We start from the raw sequence: 16,172 nt of genomic DNA on the forward strand, positions 1-16,172 counted from the left end.
TCACCGCGGATGCATGGAAGATAAATTAGTTTAAATATTTATATACACATTCTGGCTCATAAAGGGAAAATAATGCTTGAATTTATGCAAGGCGATCAGTCATGGCTTATGATGATACGCCACTTGATTTTGCATTTGACCACTGATACATTTGGCCACCGGCGGCCAACTCATTGGGATTTTTCTTGATCATATTGATGGCAAGGTTAAAGGATGCCCTTTTGTGACTCACATGCATTCCAGATTGGAAGCACATACTCTCCCATCTCAAATGGCATGGTCGGGATGCTCTTATTGTAACTCTTTGCGTGCAGAGTGCATACATTTGTTGAAGGTGTTCGCACATCCGTTGGCCATTCAGGAACCCAGACGCTTGTATTTTCTTTGGTACAAAGGGATCCACACTGTTGAAGATGTACGTAATGATGCAAGTATTGTGCTGTCTTTTCCAATGGCAGTCAGGCAATTCTATGTGGGACAGCACTCCCTTTGATATCTACTGTCACAGATGCTACATGACTTTCAGTCAGTTCCCTGTCTTGAGCTCACAGATGGTCTCAAAGATTGGGCTCTTCTTTTGGATAATTCTGGCCATCCACTGTTGGCTGATATGACGGTTGCCAAGTTATACAAGGTTTTGCTGCGGCCTCCTGGGATTTCAGCTTATGCAAATTGCATTTGTTCTATGTCATGGAATGCATTGTGGTAGTAAAAAGTATTGCAACCACTTTGGGCTTGCAAACTTTTCTCTTCGCCAACAGGTTTTCTTGTGGCAGTATGCATGGGGTTCTATTGTATGGTAAGATCTTAGTATGTCGGCATATTGCTCAGCTTCTTGTCGCAGATGTATGACGCCGTGAGATTCCTTGGCATAACTCTTCTAGCTTTGCCCTGTGACTGTGACTTCTTATTTTTACTGTTGCAACTCTTATAGGCATGTTTTCTTAGTGCTTCCTTCGACAAGTCCCTTGGTTACTTGGGATCTACCCTGCTAGGAAGGGATATGATCTTTTTTTGACTTGGGTTTGCTATTGGGCACTTTGGACTCTATGGAAAGACAGAAATCATAGTCTTTGGTGACCCCTCCCTAGCCAAGTTTCATTTCTCACCATCTTTCGATGTTGTAGTTACATATTGCCTATCTGGGACTGGTTTTTGTAATAAAAAGCCAAATATAAAAGGTGTGTGTGTGGGGGGGTGTGCGCGTGTCTTGTTTTTTTTTGGGGGGGGGGGGGGCGGCGGAAGGGTGATGTGCTGGTTGTGTTTTGAAAAAGTTGGGAGTTGAAGGGCTGAGGGGAGGCAAGAGGTCTGTGGATTAGGCTTTTCAGGAGAACTAGGAGAGCAGGGCAGCTGCGAGCTGGAAGGGAGTGAGTTTGGAAAGCTGAGGGGAGGGAGGAGAATGGTGTGAGCAGGCACAAAGGGGGCATACACTCGGCAGTAGGGAGAAGAGGAGGGCCAGGCCAATGTCTTCCCAGCCTAGCTATAGTCACACTTTTACACTTCAATGCTTGGTTGAAGACTGAGGCCATAGTTAATTGCTTCTAGCTGATTTTTAGGAATAAGAGAGATGTCATGCCTAAAGAAATACATCTTACTATGTGCTTTGAGTTCTAATTTTACTTATTTTCCACATTTTGGATGTCAACCAGTCCTTGCACTTGCTTGGGTTGCCTGATAGATATGAAGCAGAGAGGATTATGCATTGTTTTTGAAGTTATATGAATTTGAGTATGATTTTTAACTGTACCAAATTTTAACTGTACCTACGGAGATGCTAATATAAGTCTACACATTGTTGTCCCATGTGGTGCTCGCAGACCGACCTTGAGGAAGCAAAGTCGCAAGAAATCGCAAAAATGCAAGCTTCCTTGAGTGAGATGCAGGCTCAGATGGAGACAACCAATGCACTCCTTGCAAAAGAGAGAGCTTCCATGAAGCAAGCTGCAGACCAGGCTGTCTCCACCATGAAAGAAACTCAAGTGACGCAAGTCATTGAAGTTAGTAATGCAAAAGTTGAGAAACTTGAAAACGAAAACATGAAGCTAAAGGTGAAGTTTTTTTTAATGATTCTTTTTACTTGTGGCTGTGGAACCTTAAGTGCTTGCTTTATATTGTGGCAGTTTAGCTCTGTTTATAGGCTGGAAAGTTTAAAAGGTATATTATATGTATTTTCTTATATCTTCTTTTTGTGAATACCGTTATATGGTGCAACAAGTCCCCTAGGGCAATGCCTTTGTTAGGAAGATAGGAGTGAGACAGTGGTCATTAGTTATTAGGCTTTAGTGACTTAACGGTGGGCTTAAGTGGCCTAATGGTGGGTTAGTGCCTAGTTAGGACAGCTAGGACAGTTACTACTAGTTGTAGGTCCTAGGTGCACTAGGTGTCCTTAGCAGGCTAGTGCATTTAGAAAGAGTGACTACTCGGCAGCTTGTGCATCCAGGAGGTTCTAGTGTTGTAACTCCTTTCTGATCTGCTGTGTTTGGGTAGTGAACCTTCTATCATGGTCATCTATTGAGTGAGATCGCAGTGCACAACTGTTTTAACGTCGGGTATCAGGGCTAGAAGAATTCTGCCTTGTGAAGAGTGGCTATGCTATGTAGAGAATTGTGGATTGTGAAGAGCGGCTATGCTATGTAGAGGCGATGTAGAGAATTGTGGGACAACACTGAATGACGGCTGATCAATGATTGGCCTTGACAAAGCTGATGCATGTACACGTAAAATAAACTGAATATTATTGTCAAAGATCTGTGCAATAAAGACAGTAATCTATTGATTCATTAGCTCAAACTATTTATGTGTTTTGGTGTGGGTATTTTTCAAGACACATTTAGTTCTTTGTTTTATTGAAATTAGTTTGCTGTATTTGAAAACTTTGCTTGAGATTATGTCTTAAAATTTGTCCTTTGCTTTTGGTCTTGCATTAGTGGAAAATTTGGGATATGGTTAATCCATTTGAAATCCTACTTATTATTGTTACAATGGGATTTCACCAAGTTATTTAATTTCAAAAGCCCTTTTTTTTGGGCATAGATTGAAATATATTTGTCAATGCTTTGAGAGTAGAGTTTTGTGGAATCTTTCAAAAGAAATTTGGATAGAAGTTTTCACACAAAATGCAGATAGTGTGAATTTTATTCGCCTCTCAGAAATCTGAATGTATTGTTTATCTATCCACTATGCAATCCTCACATGCAGTCCGAGTTAGTATTGGGCGTGCTTTTAATTATGCTGATCATATGCTAGATTTAGAGCATAAGGACCCAATCTTGAGCACAGCCCAGAACCTTTACAAGAGGATCCTGCTCCTCCTGAGGAATTATTGGAATCCTTATAGTGAATTCAAATATTCCTTTGTCTCAGGTTTTTAATTTTATGGTATCCCTTAGTCAAAGTTTATGCTGAAATTGCAGTACAAATGGCGCATCACTTGGGGAAATGAAAGTATGTAGGGAGCTGAAGAGGTTTTCAGCTTAATAGATACTGTGTGAGTCTTAAGAGTACTTGATCCTAGTGAACTAGGCCACTGTGTGATTCAATATGAGATCTGAGACGATACTGGAGCCACAATAGGCTCTGGCAATGGAGGTTCTGGAGGGGGGACTTGGTCATCATGCACTTCTTCATAGGAACTTGAGAACATCCGAAGTAGAGGCCATAGTGGAATAGAGTACAAGGCTGACAATGAGAAACGAAGGAGAAGTTCTTTGCGATAAACTGAGAGAAAGATGGACCAGGGAGTGCACAAAGATAATTGAAGCACTCAAGGGTAGCAGGTAAGGTAGTAGAGATGGTGAACAGGAGTTAGATGAGCAGGTATGTAGCGAGAGCATAAGATTGGCCAAAAGCTAGTATGGAGCTGACAAATTTCAGCAAGAAGCTGCCAAAAATCAATCTGCACAAGTTTGCCCATTCGCTCTGTTTCCTCATGGGCAAGTATTTTGCTTGGCTTGCTTGTACTAGCTCATGCTCGGTTTGCTGAAAATCATAAGTATTTTGCCAGGGAATATATGAAGCACAAGTTTGAGAGATATGAACCTTTATGCTTTGTTCTTGAGTCCAGTGTTTGGTTATGCTGATTAGGCTATTGCTCATGGCCATCATTTTGCAGGACTTATCGGATTCCCTTGAGAGAAAAGCAGCTGAAGCTGAGAAGAAGTTTTTAGAAGCGAAAAAGGACAGTGATGAGAAAGCACGAAGAGCAACAGAGGCGGAGTCTAAGGTTGAACAACTCCAGGAAGCCATGCAAAGGTCTTGGGCTAATTCCTTTTTACTAAAGATTTTAAAGAAGTTGCTTTGTTTTCTAATAGAAGGATAACCATTTTTTAACTCTATGTATGCTTGTATTATACAAAATTCCTATTTTGATTTCTTACATGCTTGTGAATGGTTGTAGATTGGAAGAGAAACTGTCAAATTTGGAGTCAGAAAATCAAGTCCTCCGTCAGCAAACTCTTGTTATGTCTCCTACCAAGGGCTTGAGCAATCGTTTCAAAAGCACAGTACTGCAGGTTAGTTATATTCAGTCTAATACCCAGCAATGTCATAATGTGGGGCTGAATCATTGTATAGTTTTCTTGCCTCCAATATTGTTTTTTTTACAAAATGAAGGCTTCTTTTGAGAATTTGCAGAGAAGTCCAGAGAATGGATTGCTCACGAATGGTGAATCCAAAACTGCATCTGTAAGTCAGAACCTATCCTTTGGGTAGGAAGGAATGCTTTGCTTATGCATGATCTATTTCTGAAATTGTCACTTTGGACCAGACCTTTGGAGTCATGGCTTTAGATGTATGCTTTATGGAAAGAAAGTATCCTGCATGTTTTTGCAGTAGATTTGAGCCTGCCAGTGTATGATAGCTATCTTTTTTGCCGGCATGTCCAGTCGCAAATCTGCAAATGTTGTTGAGATAGCAGATTTACCTTCTCTATATGTTAAATGGATCCTGCACGAAAACTTGTCCAGGCAGAGTGTTTTGACAGTTGCAGAGGTTTGCTACGAGTTTATTTTAAGCAGTAGGGAGTACTGGGCCAGAATGTGTATAGATTATGCAAGCTTTGGGAGAGCAAAGTTTTTCTGTTGACCAATCTAAAGGCACATCTGGGAAGGTCAAGCTAGATTAGTGAAGTGCGTACAATGTATCAAAATGTATTGTGCTCAGTAACAGGTTGCAATTAGTGTGTATGTTGACCAAGGTGCAAATGAATGCAAGGTCTTAATGTCTGGAATGTTAATTAGTGCCAACCTTGAGATGCTCATAGTGCTTGTGTTTGTCGCTGCTAGGGTTATGCGTACTTATTGGGCTTTCATTGTTGTTTCTAGGAGTTGCCTACAATCATTTCTTCCGAAAGAGAGCAAAGTGAGGCAGAGCAGAGGCGTCAAAAACAGCTCACAGACAGGCAACAGGTAATCAATTAGTAAATTCTCTAACTTCTCTCTAGAAATAAACCCAAACATGCAACAGTGTGCAGGGAAACATGTTTTAGATGTACATCATTTTACTTCGATACATATTTATTAGAATTATGTGTTTGATTTTGACCTGAGAGGTCTTGGATGAGGACCACCTACACCATCAAGGTCATCTGGGATTGGCACCCAGTCTTACTCATATTGCCCACTTACATCGTATGCGGTTGACAAGTCACACACATGTGAGTCTTCGTCGAGCAGCATCATATCCCCAACCTGGTCACTGGATTGGAAGGTTCAAATCCTGCGCTGTAGACATGAAGCTGCAGATGAAGTTTTGGAAGCACCAGCGCTGAAGATATTTAGTGCGACATGAAGCTGCAGATGAAGTTTTGGAAGCACCAGCGCTGAAGATATTTAGTGCCCCTGGATATAGATTATTCCTCTTGGATTGCTATATCCACACGCTAATGTGTTGGTTTAGGAAAAAGATGTGATGACATTTCTTTCTGAAGTGCAAACGTTTGGTTTTCAAAGTTATGGGCTGTAACATAATTTTCATATTGTCTGCAGGAGAATCTTGATGCATTATTGAAGTGTGTGACTCAAGATGTGGGCTTCAGTCAAGGCAGGCCTGTTGCAGCTTGTATTATCTATAAGTCATTACTGCAATGGCGTTCATTTGAAGCAGAGAGAACAAATGTTTTCGACCGTATAATTCAGACTATTGGGACAGCTATTGAGGTATATGCCATGTTTGAGTGCAGTTAGTCAAACATGTATTATGTTTATGAATTGTTGGAGAGACTCGACGTGCTTCCCATTTAAGCTATTGCGCTTTTTGTTTTATTTTCTTCTTTTTTTTGTTTTTTTCGATTTAGTTTAGTTTATTTTATGTTTATGTGTTTTTGTCCCCCTTTTTTTGGGGGAGGGAGGGGGGGGAGGGAGATAGTTTGGAAGATTGCACTTTGTTTTTAAGCGACAAGCATGCTTTTAAGGAATTTTGACTTGTGTCTAAGTGTCATTTACTGAAGGATTAAGGTTTAGGTGTGGTCATGTTCTGCTTTGGAAGGCGTCATGAAAGTCCTATATATGTCCCATCATTTTGTAAAATTTTTGAAATTTTTTGACGTTTCTTTCTCCCTTCTTTGTGGGCATTGGTTTACTGTTTTGCAGAGCCAGGAAAATAACGACATTTTGGCTTACTGGTTATCAAATACATCAACGCTACTGTTCCTTCTGCAGCGAACTCTCAAAGCTAGTGGTGCAGGAGGCATTGCTCATCAAAGACGCAGACCTTCTTCGGTCACGCTGTTTGGAAGGATGACTCAAGTAAAAAGAGAATCCAATTCAGTACCCATCATTCTAATATTAGAGCTACAGTTCCTTGTTGAAATGGAGATTGCTGTGGCATAACGTTATTCAATTAAATTTCTCCAGGGTTTTCGTTCCTCTCCTGCTGGTGGAGGCATTCCATTCGGAAATGGAGGAGTTATAAGTGGGTTGGATACATTACGGCAGGTGGAGGCCAAGTATCCAGCTTTATTGTTTAAACAGCAACTCACTGCATATGTGGAAAAGATCTATGGGATGATCCGAGACAACTTGAAGAAAGAAATAACACCTTTGCTTGGGCTTTGCATCCAGGTTTGTTGAGACTTTTTTGTTCATAACTTTGTAAACTATTAGTAGAAGTGTGTAGCTTGCCATTTAATTGTCATCTTGCGATGTGGCACAGCAGTCTTTCTGAAAAACTACATTTGACACCTTTATCTGATGGACCGGATTCGATTTCAATTATTGCTGGCCTCTGTGTTATCAGATTTGACTCTTAAGACACTTATCTTCGCCCAGAAGAAAGTACCTCCTATTAAATGCTTTGAAAACGGTACAAAAAATCAGCTATATGTAAGGTACTGAAAGAAAGTCCTTGTTGCAGCCTGCATCCCTGGTTCCTCGTTCATATTCTGTGGTAACCTGAGAGCAGGTGCCAACAAGTCGTTTGCTGGACTATACACTCAAATGAATTCCTTGATCGTAAGAATTGACAAGATACATGCAGGCCAAGCCTTGCCGAAAGGCTCATGTCACACAGTGGTCTTCTTGAAACCCTCTGTACCTTGCTCTCAAATAGCATGCAGGGTATAGACGATATATTGATGAGTGGCAGCAGGTAGAACTTTCTGTCCTCCCATCGCTAGGCTGCATCATGCTACCCATATGTTCCATACCATGATGCTAGTGATGGTCTCCCAAATGCTTCCCTCTGGAGAGAACTTGGGATGCTGCCTTGAAGGTGGAGTAGCCTCATGAATCTCCTTCTTCATAACTGACTTAGTGCTCACCAGGTTGGTAGAGATACCATCTCTATGGAGTAGTTGTGCTGCCCCTCTGTTAGCCAGGCCATGGTTGATCTGAAGCAGTGTGCAGCTGTTGTAAAGTGCCATTCAAAGCGTTCGAAGCCTTCTAGAATGCTTCATATGGTGTGAAGCGTCCATCAGACACCCTTTAAAAAACCTTGAAAGATTACCTGAATCCACCATGACTTTTTCCGCAATTTGAATCTCTCCCAGCCTTCTCACACCTCTCTCAGTCCTCTCTCTACCCTCATTCCTTTTCTCAACTTTCTCTCAACCCCTTGCTTCTTTCAGCCATCTCTTATTCTCTCAGACCCTCTCAGTACCTCCCTCCCCTCTCTCTCATTCTTAGCTCTCTTGTTATTAGATTCTCTCATGGTTTGTTCGCTCTTGATGACTATTCATGATTGAATGCGGATGTTTTTACTCATCTATGTATTTCCTTTTCTTCTTTACATGTGATGTGGATATTTTCCCTTCCCTTACCTTTTTCTCCAAAATTTTTTCCCAAAGCTCGCACCTTAAAATTCAAAATAAAATTCTTCTGAAGCTTGCATGTACTGTGGCTTGGATGCTATGCACCTAAAGACATGTACAATCATGATTCGGGCTACCATCCCCATGCAGATGTTTATTGAACATGCCACACAGTTGCAATGATCTTGAGTGAGCATTACTAAATCCTTCTCGGTAGAGGCTAGCTTCATAAGTAGTGGGAGATCTCTCCGCATCTGCTTCATGCTGATCGAACACATAGGGTGCAAGGCTAGAACTGATTGAGATACAGAACCTTCTGGTACGTCCTTCCTAGAGACCAAATGGCTCCCAACGCATGTTTTTTCCAACTCTAGTAAAGAATCAGGCCGTGCAGTTGTTGTCTAGCATGATTGTGGAATTCGTGCACATTCCAGCCTACCATACTCGAACTCATGGGCAGGATAGGGTGGTGGTGAACATGGCCTTGTGTCATTTTAGGCTTGTTTAGCAGTTTCAGAATGGGTGGACTTTGTTGGGGGTTTAGAGGGTGAATAATGCGGTGACCCAAGAGAGGCATCAATGGCTCAAAACCCACCGTGTGTGATCAGTTCATCAAGGTTGAAGCCGACATCCCTAACTTGTTCGAAAGATGTTAAAACGACCAGTGAGTGACTCCATGAAGCTTGCGCGTTTGCTTCTAATTAAATTACAAGCCTTGGCCTATCCTTTTTTAAAGTAAGTGGCCCTATTGCCTAGATCGATCCATAAAGCTGGCCCAACATAAGCATCATTCAGCTTTTTATTTGTAGATCAAAGAGTGACAGAGTCCACTGCTCCACTCCTTTGACCGCCAAAATTTATTCCCTAGAAGAGTGGTCCATGCTCCCAAGTGCCCTTATGGAGGAGGGCAACCAAAAAAAGGGGGCTTGGCAGTCTCTATCGTCTCCCCTACTGACAGAAAAGTGTTTGAAGAAGCGAGGACAAGCCTTGGCCAAGTGGCATTGTCTTGATAAACGTAAGACCTCTTCACATTGGTGGAACACTCTTCAACATCAAGTCCTGGAGGAGGGAGTTGGGATCGTCGACAATCAAGCGTATCTTCAGTGCTCCATTACGAGTGAGCATCGAATCCTCTATCATGGGAGTCTCCAGAATTTGTGCCAAAGCATGCTCTGATGGAGAGGATGTCTCCGTATCCCTTGGGTACGGTGGGAACCTTATGTGATTGCTGTCGCTCGTCTTCCAGTCGTAGTTGCCTGCGTGGAAGTGTCGTCACACGCTGCTGTGCGCCATCGCCTGCCTTGTGACCTGCATCGTTGCCCTTTTGCTCAAGCGTGACCTGCAGCTGTCCTTCATCGCCTGAGAGCTGCGCCTAGATACCTGATCGTGTTGCTACTGTCCAGCCATGCATGTTGTGGGGAGCTGTCTGCACGTGAAGCTTCGCCATTGGTTTGCGCCGTCACTCTTGTGGAAGGGCCTGAGCGCTCCGCCATTGAACTGCTCCAGCCCACTCAGCGCCATTGCCACGTGACTTGCGCTGTTGACGTGCTGCCTACACCTGGCTGTTTGCCTCAGACACGTTGCCCACGTCGAGCTACCTACGTGGCGACCACAGAGGGATTGTTTTGGTACGGGGAGTTCTCTATCCGTGTGATACGTGCTGGTGTTCTTTCTTTAGCCCTCGTGCCTCGGGGTATTTCTCTTTATTTTCAGGTACACAGTCATTCAAGGCAGAATCAGAGGGATTTTTGCATTTTGGGGAAATTTTGTGTAATTGCAATGGCAGAAAGGGGTGTTTTTGGATTGCTCTCTGCAGACTTACTTCCTTTTGTTGATTGATATCACATTTGCCTTGTACATTGTCACCACTTCACTCCAGGGGGGTTTGTTAGCACCTATGTGTTGGGAGTGTAGGGTGACACCTTAGGTGTAGGCCCGGCGCACTTTTTACTCCAACTAGTGGAGGTTTTTTCCCCCGAGCTTGGCAGGCACACTTCCATGTGACCTGCAAGGTGTGCTTAGCAAGCACAACCCTATCTATGTATATGATGTGACTTTAGTCACATCTTCGGTGTGCTTAGCAAGCACAACCCTATCCATGTATATGATGTGACTTTAGTCACATCTTCTCTATCAATCATTGCCGTGTGTCTTGTCTCTGCACCAACAATCCAGCCCACAAAGGCTTGGGCCAAGAGAATGCCACAAAGGGAGCTGTTTCTGCTTGTTTTGCAGCTACCAATGGGCGCCTGCGAGCAGAAAGGTGACACGGAGGGGAGATAATGTGACTCGGTGATTGTCGGTGTGGGTTTTGGGGGGGGGGGAGCTGAAAGAGCCCATTTACAACCTATCTCTCTGTACAGGCTGTCTAGAAGCAGCACGGCCAGGAGCATGGGCTGATTTGGGGAGTAAGGAAGGAAGCTGAAAGGAGTAGGAAGAGGCAGGAAGGAGCAGAGGCGTTTAGGTGTCCAGGGTTTGACCTTAAACCTCCAAATCATTGATTTTTACACTACAAGCTGATGCAAACCATCAAGAGCCCACCCACTGCCTCTCTGTACAGGCTGTCTAGAAGCAGCACGGCCACGAGCATGGGCTGAGTTGGGGCAGCAAGGAAGGAAGCTGAAAGGAGTAGGAAGAGGCAAGAAGGACCAGAGGCGTTTAGGTGTGCAGGGTTGACCTTAAACCTCCAAATCATTGATTTTTACACACAAGCTGATGCAAGCCATCGTTTCAGCAGTTGAATCTGGGACAGTTCAAGTCTACTAGTTTTTCCAGTTGGTATAACCATTATCATTACGATACTTCTGCAGTTGCTGGCAGCAGTGTTAATTCCGAGATACAGCATGTGAGATATTGGAATGTCTTGAATGCATACCTTTCTGAGGTGTACCAATGGGTTTTCCAATTAAACTGTTTTTGTGCTTTTTTGGATAAAGGGGGGTCTTAGATACCTCGATTTGCCAGTTGAGAATGCATTCTGGGCCCATGCTAACAGATATGTTTTGGGCAAAATGTTTCAAAGCATGTTATCTTGAGAATATTTCAAAGGGTCATCTTTTTCGAAAGGAGTTGATGAAAGGTTCCAAGTATTTATTTTATATGTATCGTGTGTGACAATAATGAATACATGCATCAATTGTTGTGTTAGAAAGTTATGTATGTTTCATATGTATTGAGTTTATGAATATATGCATCAATTGTTATATACTGTTCAGCCTAGAACCATTTTGTAGTTTGTCTCGCTCCACTTGGTTCTTACTTTTGCTGAAGTTAAGCTGATTGAGGACTTGACATTTTATTTGCAGGCTCCAAGGACCTCAAGGGCAACCTTAGGGAAAACAGCGTCAAGATCTGTGCATGCTAATGCTACTGCTACTGCTCAACAGATATTAAGCAGTCATTGGCACAGCATAATTAAGAGCCTCAGCAATCTTCTTAGCACAATGCGGGCCAATCATGTACAGCATAGTACCCGTCCTTTTCTTCTTTTTTGTATATGCTAGCAATTTGAGCATGTTTTCCATGTTAACCTCAGCAAGCCTCTTGATTAGATTCCTCATCCATGTGTTGGTCACAGGTGCCACCATTTCTGGCCAGGAAAGTTTTTACTCAAATATTTTCTTATATAAATGTCCAGCTGTTCAACAGGTAGAACCCTTTTTAAAAGGTGGACTTGGATAGCTTAATAACTACGTTATGGTTACAGTTTAGAAGTACCGTATGATGTTGCCTCTCCTGTTGTTTCAGCCTTCTATTACGAAGGGAATGCTGCTCCTTTAGCAATGGAGAGTATGTCAAGGCTGGTTTGGCTGAGTTGGAACACTGGGTGTATGAAGCTTCAGAAGAGGTGATAAACCTTTATGGTTTATTTTGTTGATCCATGATTTTCTTAGTAGTTTCCAAACCTTTAACAGACGGCTTAACTTTGTGAGGTTTGCAGTATGCTGGCTCTTCATGGGATGAACTCAAGCATATAAGACAGGCTGTGGGTTTCCTGGTGAGATGTCTTTTTCTGTTTCTTGTTACGTGGTAATTGATGGATTTTCTTCTGGTAATGCCTTTTAATTTTAAAAAGCCCCCCTCTGTTTCAAATTTTTATTCAGGCTATCACAGTAATCTTGGTTTCTTTCGTGATCTTGACATGTAAGACATTTGGTGTCATTCTGTTCTTGGTGATGTCTGGCAGGTTATACACCAGAAACCAAAGAAATCACTAGATGAGATAACACATGATCTTTGCCCTGTGAGTATGCTGTTAAGTGATGATATTAGAAGCTTAAGAACCATTGAACTTTATGTTTATGGCTGTTATGCTAATGCCATGACTTTCTGATGTAGGTGTTGAGCATACAACAACTGTATCGTATCAGCACCATGTACTGGGATGATAAGTACGGAACTCACAGCGTTTCACATGAGGTGAGGAACGTTACCTCTCTACGAGCTGGTTCTTGCTATGTTTACAAGAGCTGAAAATGAAGCCAGTCAGGTTTCAAACTGCCACTGTCTGGTACCAAGTCCATGCCAAAGACAAGCTCCTCACTAACTCCGTTCACCCCCTGCATGGTCAAGGCCATGCTTCTAAGGATATCCTTTTCCTATGTTTTTGCATGTATTGGGATGTGTCCTCTTTACTTTTTGTAATGGTGGCCCTATCAACTACTTTTCTAAAACTCTACGAAAGTCTGTTTGTTTGAGGTAGAGAGATGGAATTGCTTTACTTCACTCGAAGCTATAGTTTCGAATGAAGGGAATGCCGGGAGTGTGAGCACTTTTTAAAGATAACGTGGACTACTTCTTAACTAGCCTTTCCCAAGTGATGCTCTTCAATTATGACTGTGCCATTCATCTTTGGAGATTTAGCTGGAACTCAGTACAGATCTGTGTCTGTCTTTGGAATTTTCTGCATGTGTGAGAGCATGTGTTTATAAGCAATCCACCATTGGGAGTTCGTTAAGTCGGATGGCCTGTAAGTAGCTCCTCCATGTTATGCATGATGTACTCTTGGGTCGAAATTAGGGGTCGTCAGATGGCATGTAGGGTTGATCCTGTAGTGATTGCATGCCAATGTTACCATGATTCTGCCTTTCACCAGAGCTTTCATCAGAACTCAAAGGTTGGGTTCATTAAAAACTTCACGGAGCCTTGCCCTTAAGGCTCCCTGCAAGCAAAGCTCCAAGGGCCTGCCAATTTATACATGTCCATACTCGCTATTGGATTCGGACTAATGACCCTTGAAATGGAACAGATTGGATGTTTGGGTTGACGACTGCACTTTAAGTGTCATTATGCATGCTGTGTCTGCGACCTTGCGGATGCTGAGTAAAAAGGCTGCACACTGTATTCTGCATGTCGTGTGCCATAATAAAGAAAAATCGTTTTCAAAATATAGTTGAGGTTTTCATGTTTAGTATTTTTCTCTCTCTAAAAGTGTGAGTTTTCTGGCAGGTCATTGCCAACATGAGGGTATTGATGACAGAAGATTCAAACAATGCAGTGAGCAACTCTTTCTTGCTGGATGATGACTCAAGGTGGGGGGAATTCAAATGCAGTACTGTCTTAATGTATTGTTCTTGTCACTTTGGGTTATATATGTGTGTGTGTGTGTTTGTGTGTATACATACATACATAATACATGTATTTATGTATGTATGTATTCTTTGACCATGGACAATGGAAGCATTGGTTTCATGCATCCTGAATTTCGACTTCACATCAACAGTTCGAGATTCAGCTTGCTTTTACAAGGTCATTTCTGTTGAAAGTGGGATTTTGGGGTAGAAAAAGTGGGGGGACAGGGAACATCCACTGCCAAAATGATGTTTAGTTGAGCATCCCTTCTCAACTTTCAAGGTTTCAGATCGTATGACTCTGATAGCTTCTTTTTCATCTAACAACACGATTTAGGAAAGGTGAACATGCATGACGAAAATAATTGTGGGTACTTCTAGTGCAGGATTCTCTTTATATACTAGACAAAAACTTGCTTACCACAGAATGAATTTGTAATGCAAGCCAGTATTTGAAACTTCATATTGCTTTGTGCTCTACAAATTGTAACGAAATGCTATCACCTAACTGCTGCTCTTGTTTGTGGTTGTGCCTGCAGCATTCCCTTTTCTGTTGATGATATATCAAAGTCCATGCGGGAGGTCAACCTAACAGATGTTGACCCTCCGGCAGTTCTTCGGGAGAATCCCGGTTTCTTGTTCTTGGTATCCCAAGCAGAGTGATCAAGCTAAAGATCAAGACACCCATAGTAAACCCTCAATGCTAGTTGGATTGCACCTGTCAAAGATGGAACCAACTGCTTCGTAACTGTACTTGTAATTTCAGATGATTCTGTCCACAAAGCTTAGCTTAAGCTCCTTGAGCCTTTGTACTTTTGTCATCGCCCCTAGGGTAGTAACGAAATTCTTTGTCCTATCCACCATTCAATTAATTGGGTTGCAGTCTACTTCCGAAATGCAATGATGTGATTATTTGATTCTGTTCATGAGCTGTTGGCAGTTTCAGAAAGGTGAAAGAAGGGTATCTGGCATGGTTCTCAAGCCTGGTGGTTAAGCGGCCCAGCCGAAAGAAGATGCTGCCAACGTGCTCTCCATGGTTAGTGTCTGCAGGCTGACAAGTATTGGGTTCTTGTTACTTCAAGCTTTGCAGTTGTACATTCTTTGAAGGCTCGGAAGGCTGCTACCCCACACAGATTTTTCAGATGCATGAGATTGGTTTTAGAAATCATTGATCCACAGCTATATAGATACAGATGTGTCATCTTATCATAGTGGATGGAGATGTTGACATCCCATCTTGTAATATTTTTCAAATGAAGAAGAAATATCTATTTATTCCTTTACTCCAAGGCGTCTTTGAGTTGCCTTATCAATAATCGATGTCCAGTCCGTTATGTCACTATGTAGGATCTCATCCGTTGCTTGATCTTTTTTCATACCCTTGTGCCTATGTTATTCCAGATTCTTTGGGCGATATTTAAGCAGTCATCAAGGAACTTCTTCTAGTGTGAAGTAAGACGCTGATAAGGAGGGATGACTGAAGGCCACTCCCGGTGTGGTTGTTTTATCTTAAACATGAAGTAAGGTTAACGAGCATGTTGAACAGATCAACCAGCTAAAATAGCATGAGAGACCGATTGAGTTACATATATTGATTTGAGATTCTTGCATCAAGCTTTGCGCACCTTAAGGGCTGCAGGGACAAGTCTTGGCATCCATTATCTTTGGATGGGGTTCACTCCAAGCTTCATTTATCATACATGGATGCAGAGAACGTGCAAATGTTTCTGGCACTAATTTTACATTCTTTCTAGGGCCTTGCCCACACTCCTTCGAGTGCAATGCAAACATGCTGTTTCCTGTCATTTGTATATGAAGTCTTCTGTGGTGCATATTATGCATGTAAACAAGCTCTCAGTTGTCGGAAATTAAATATGCATGGCTGAGGTTGTGGTCGTTAAGGAACTGGATATTGTTACCTTGAACCACTGGTGCATGCTTTATGTACCTTTTTCCTCTAGCAGGACAATGTGGAGGGCTTCTGCAAGGCCTGTAGAAATCTTTTTACAGTGTAATCAAGTCTTTGTTCTCTGTCTTGCATGTATATTACAGGGTGTAACCTGCCAGTGTCACGGCATTACTGTATCAATAAGCAGTGTCGAGGCTCTCATTATGGCATAAGTTGGATATCATATGATGCTTGGTCATTTTCTATCGTCGTGCCTCTGTTAATCCTGATTTTACAAGTGACATTTAAGCGAGGAGCTACTTCTACAGGAACTGCATTTGACTGTGTAGTAAGAGGCTAACAAGGGTGCTTATCTGAAGTTACCGCAGAGATGAAGTAAGGCTGACTGTAAGGACACAGTGATTGTTATAATGTAAACATGGAGAAAGGCTAAGGTGCATGTCCAACA

General features: G+C 42.3%; 1 protein-coding gene across 2 annotated transcripts in view; it reads left to right on the top strand.

Moving 5' to 3' along the window:
• The window catches only part of LOC147892025 (myosin-9-like), a 72,709-nt gene extending 57,105 nt beyond the window's left edge, over nucleotides 1–15,604 (top strand). Inside the window, exons 24-40 of one of the 2 annotated variants that reach the window (XR_015542408.1) lie at nucleotides 1,818–2,048; nucleotides 4,112–4,251; nucleotides 4,397–4,511; nucleotides 4,633–4,683; nucleotides 5,322–5,405; nucleotides 5,985–6,155; nucleotides 6,588–6,743; nucleotides 6,852–7,058; nucleotides 11,551–11,703; nucleotides 11,823–11,893; nucleotides 11,993–12,092; nucleotides 12,186–12,242; nucleotides 12,432–12,488; nucleotides 12,584–12,664; nucleotides 13,694–13,776; nucleotides 14,355–14,851; nucleotides 15,217–15,604. Coding sequence is in view for 1 of the 2 variants with exons in the window: in XM_087387912.1 (XP_087244038.1) it covers nucleotides 1,818–2,048; nucleotides 4,112–4,251; nucleotides 4,397–4,511; nucleotides 4,633–4,683; nucleotides 5,322–5,405; nucleotides 5,985–6,155; nucleotides 6,588–6,743; nucleotides 6,852–7,058; nucleotides 11,551–11,703; nucleotides 11,823–11,893; nucleotides 11,993–12,092; nucleotides 12,186–12,242; nucleotides 12,432–12,488; nucleotides 12,584–12,664; nucleotides 13,694–13,776; nucleotides 14,355–14,478 (1,881 nt within the window). In the remaining variant the exon portion in view is untranslated. Of the gene's footprint in view, nucleotides 1–1,817; nucleotides 2,049–4,111; nucleotides 4,252–4,396; nucleotides 4,512–4,632; nucleotides 4,684–5,321; nucleotides 5,406–5,984; nucleotides 6,156–6,587; nucleotides 6,744–6,851; nucleotides 7,059–11,550; nucleotides 11,704–11,822; nucleotides 11,894–11,992; nucleotides 12,093–12,185; nucleotides 12,243–12,431; nucleotides 12,489–12,583; nucleotides 12,665–13,693; nucleotides 13,777–14,354; nucleotides 15,182–15,216 lie in introns of those variants that run through there. The other variant, XM_087387912.1, reaches the window with a different exon arrangement.
• Nucleotides 15,605–16,172: the final 568 nt, after the last annotated feature.

This window comes from Dipteris shenzhenensis, chromosome 17 (genome assembly GCF_047967505.1).
Source record: "Dipteris shenzhenensis isolate YYH24624 ecotype China chromosome 17, Dip_SZ_1.0, whole genome shotgun sequence".
Classification (NCBI taxonomy): Eukaryota; Viridiplantae; Streptophyta; class Polypodiopsida; order Gleicheniales; family Dipteridaceae; genus Dipteris; species Dipteris shenzhenensis.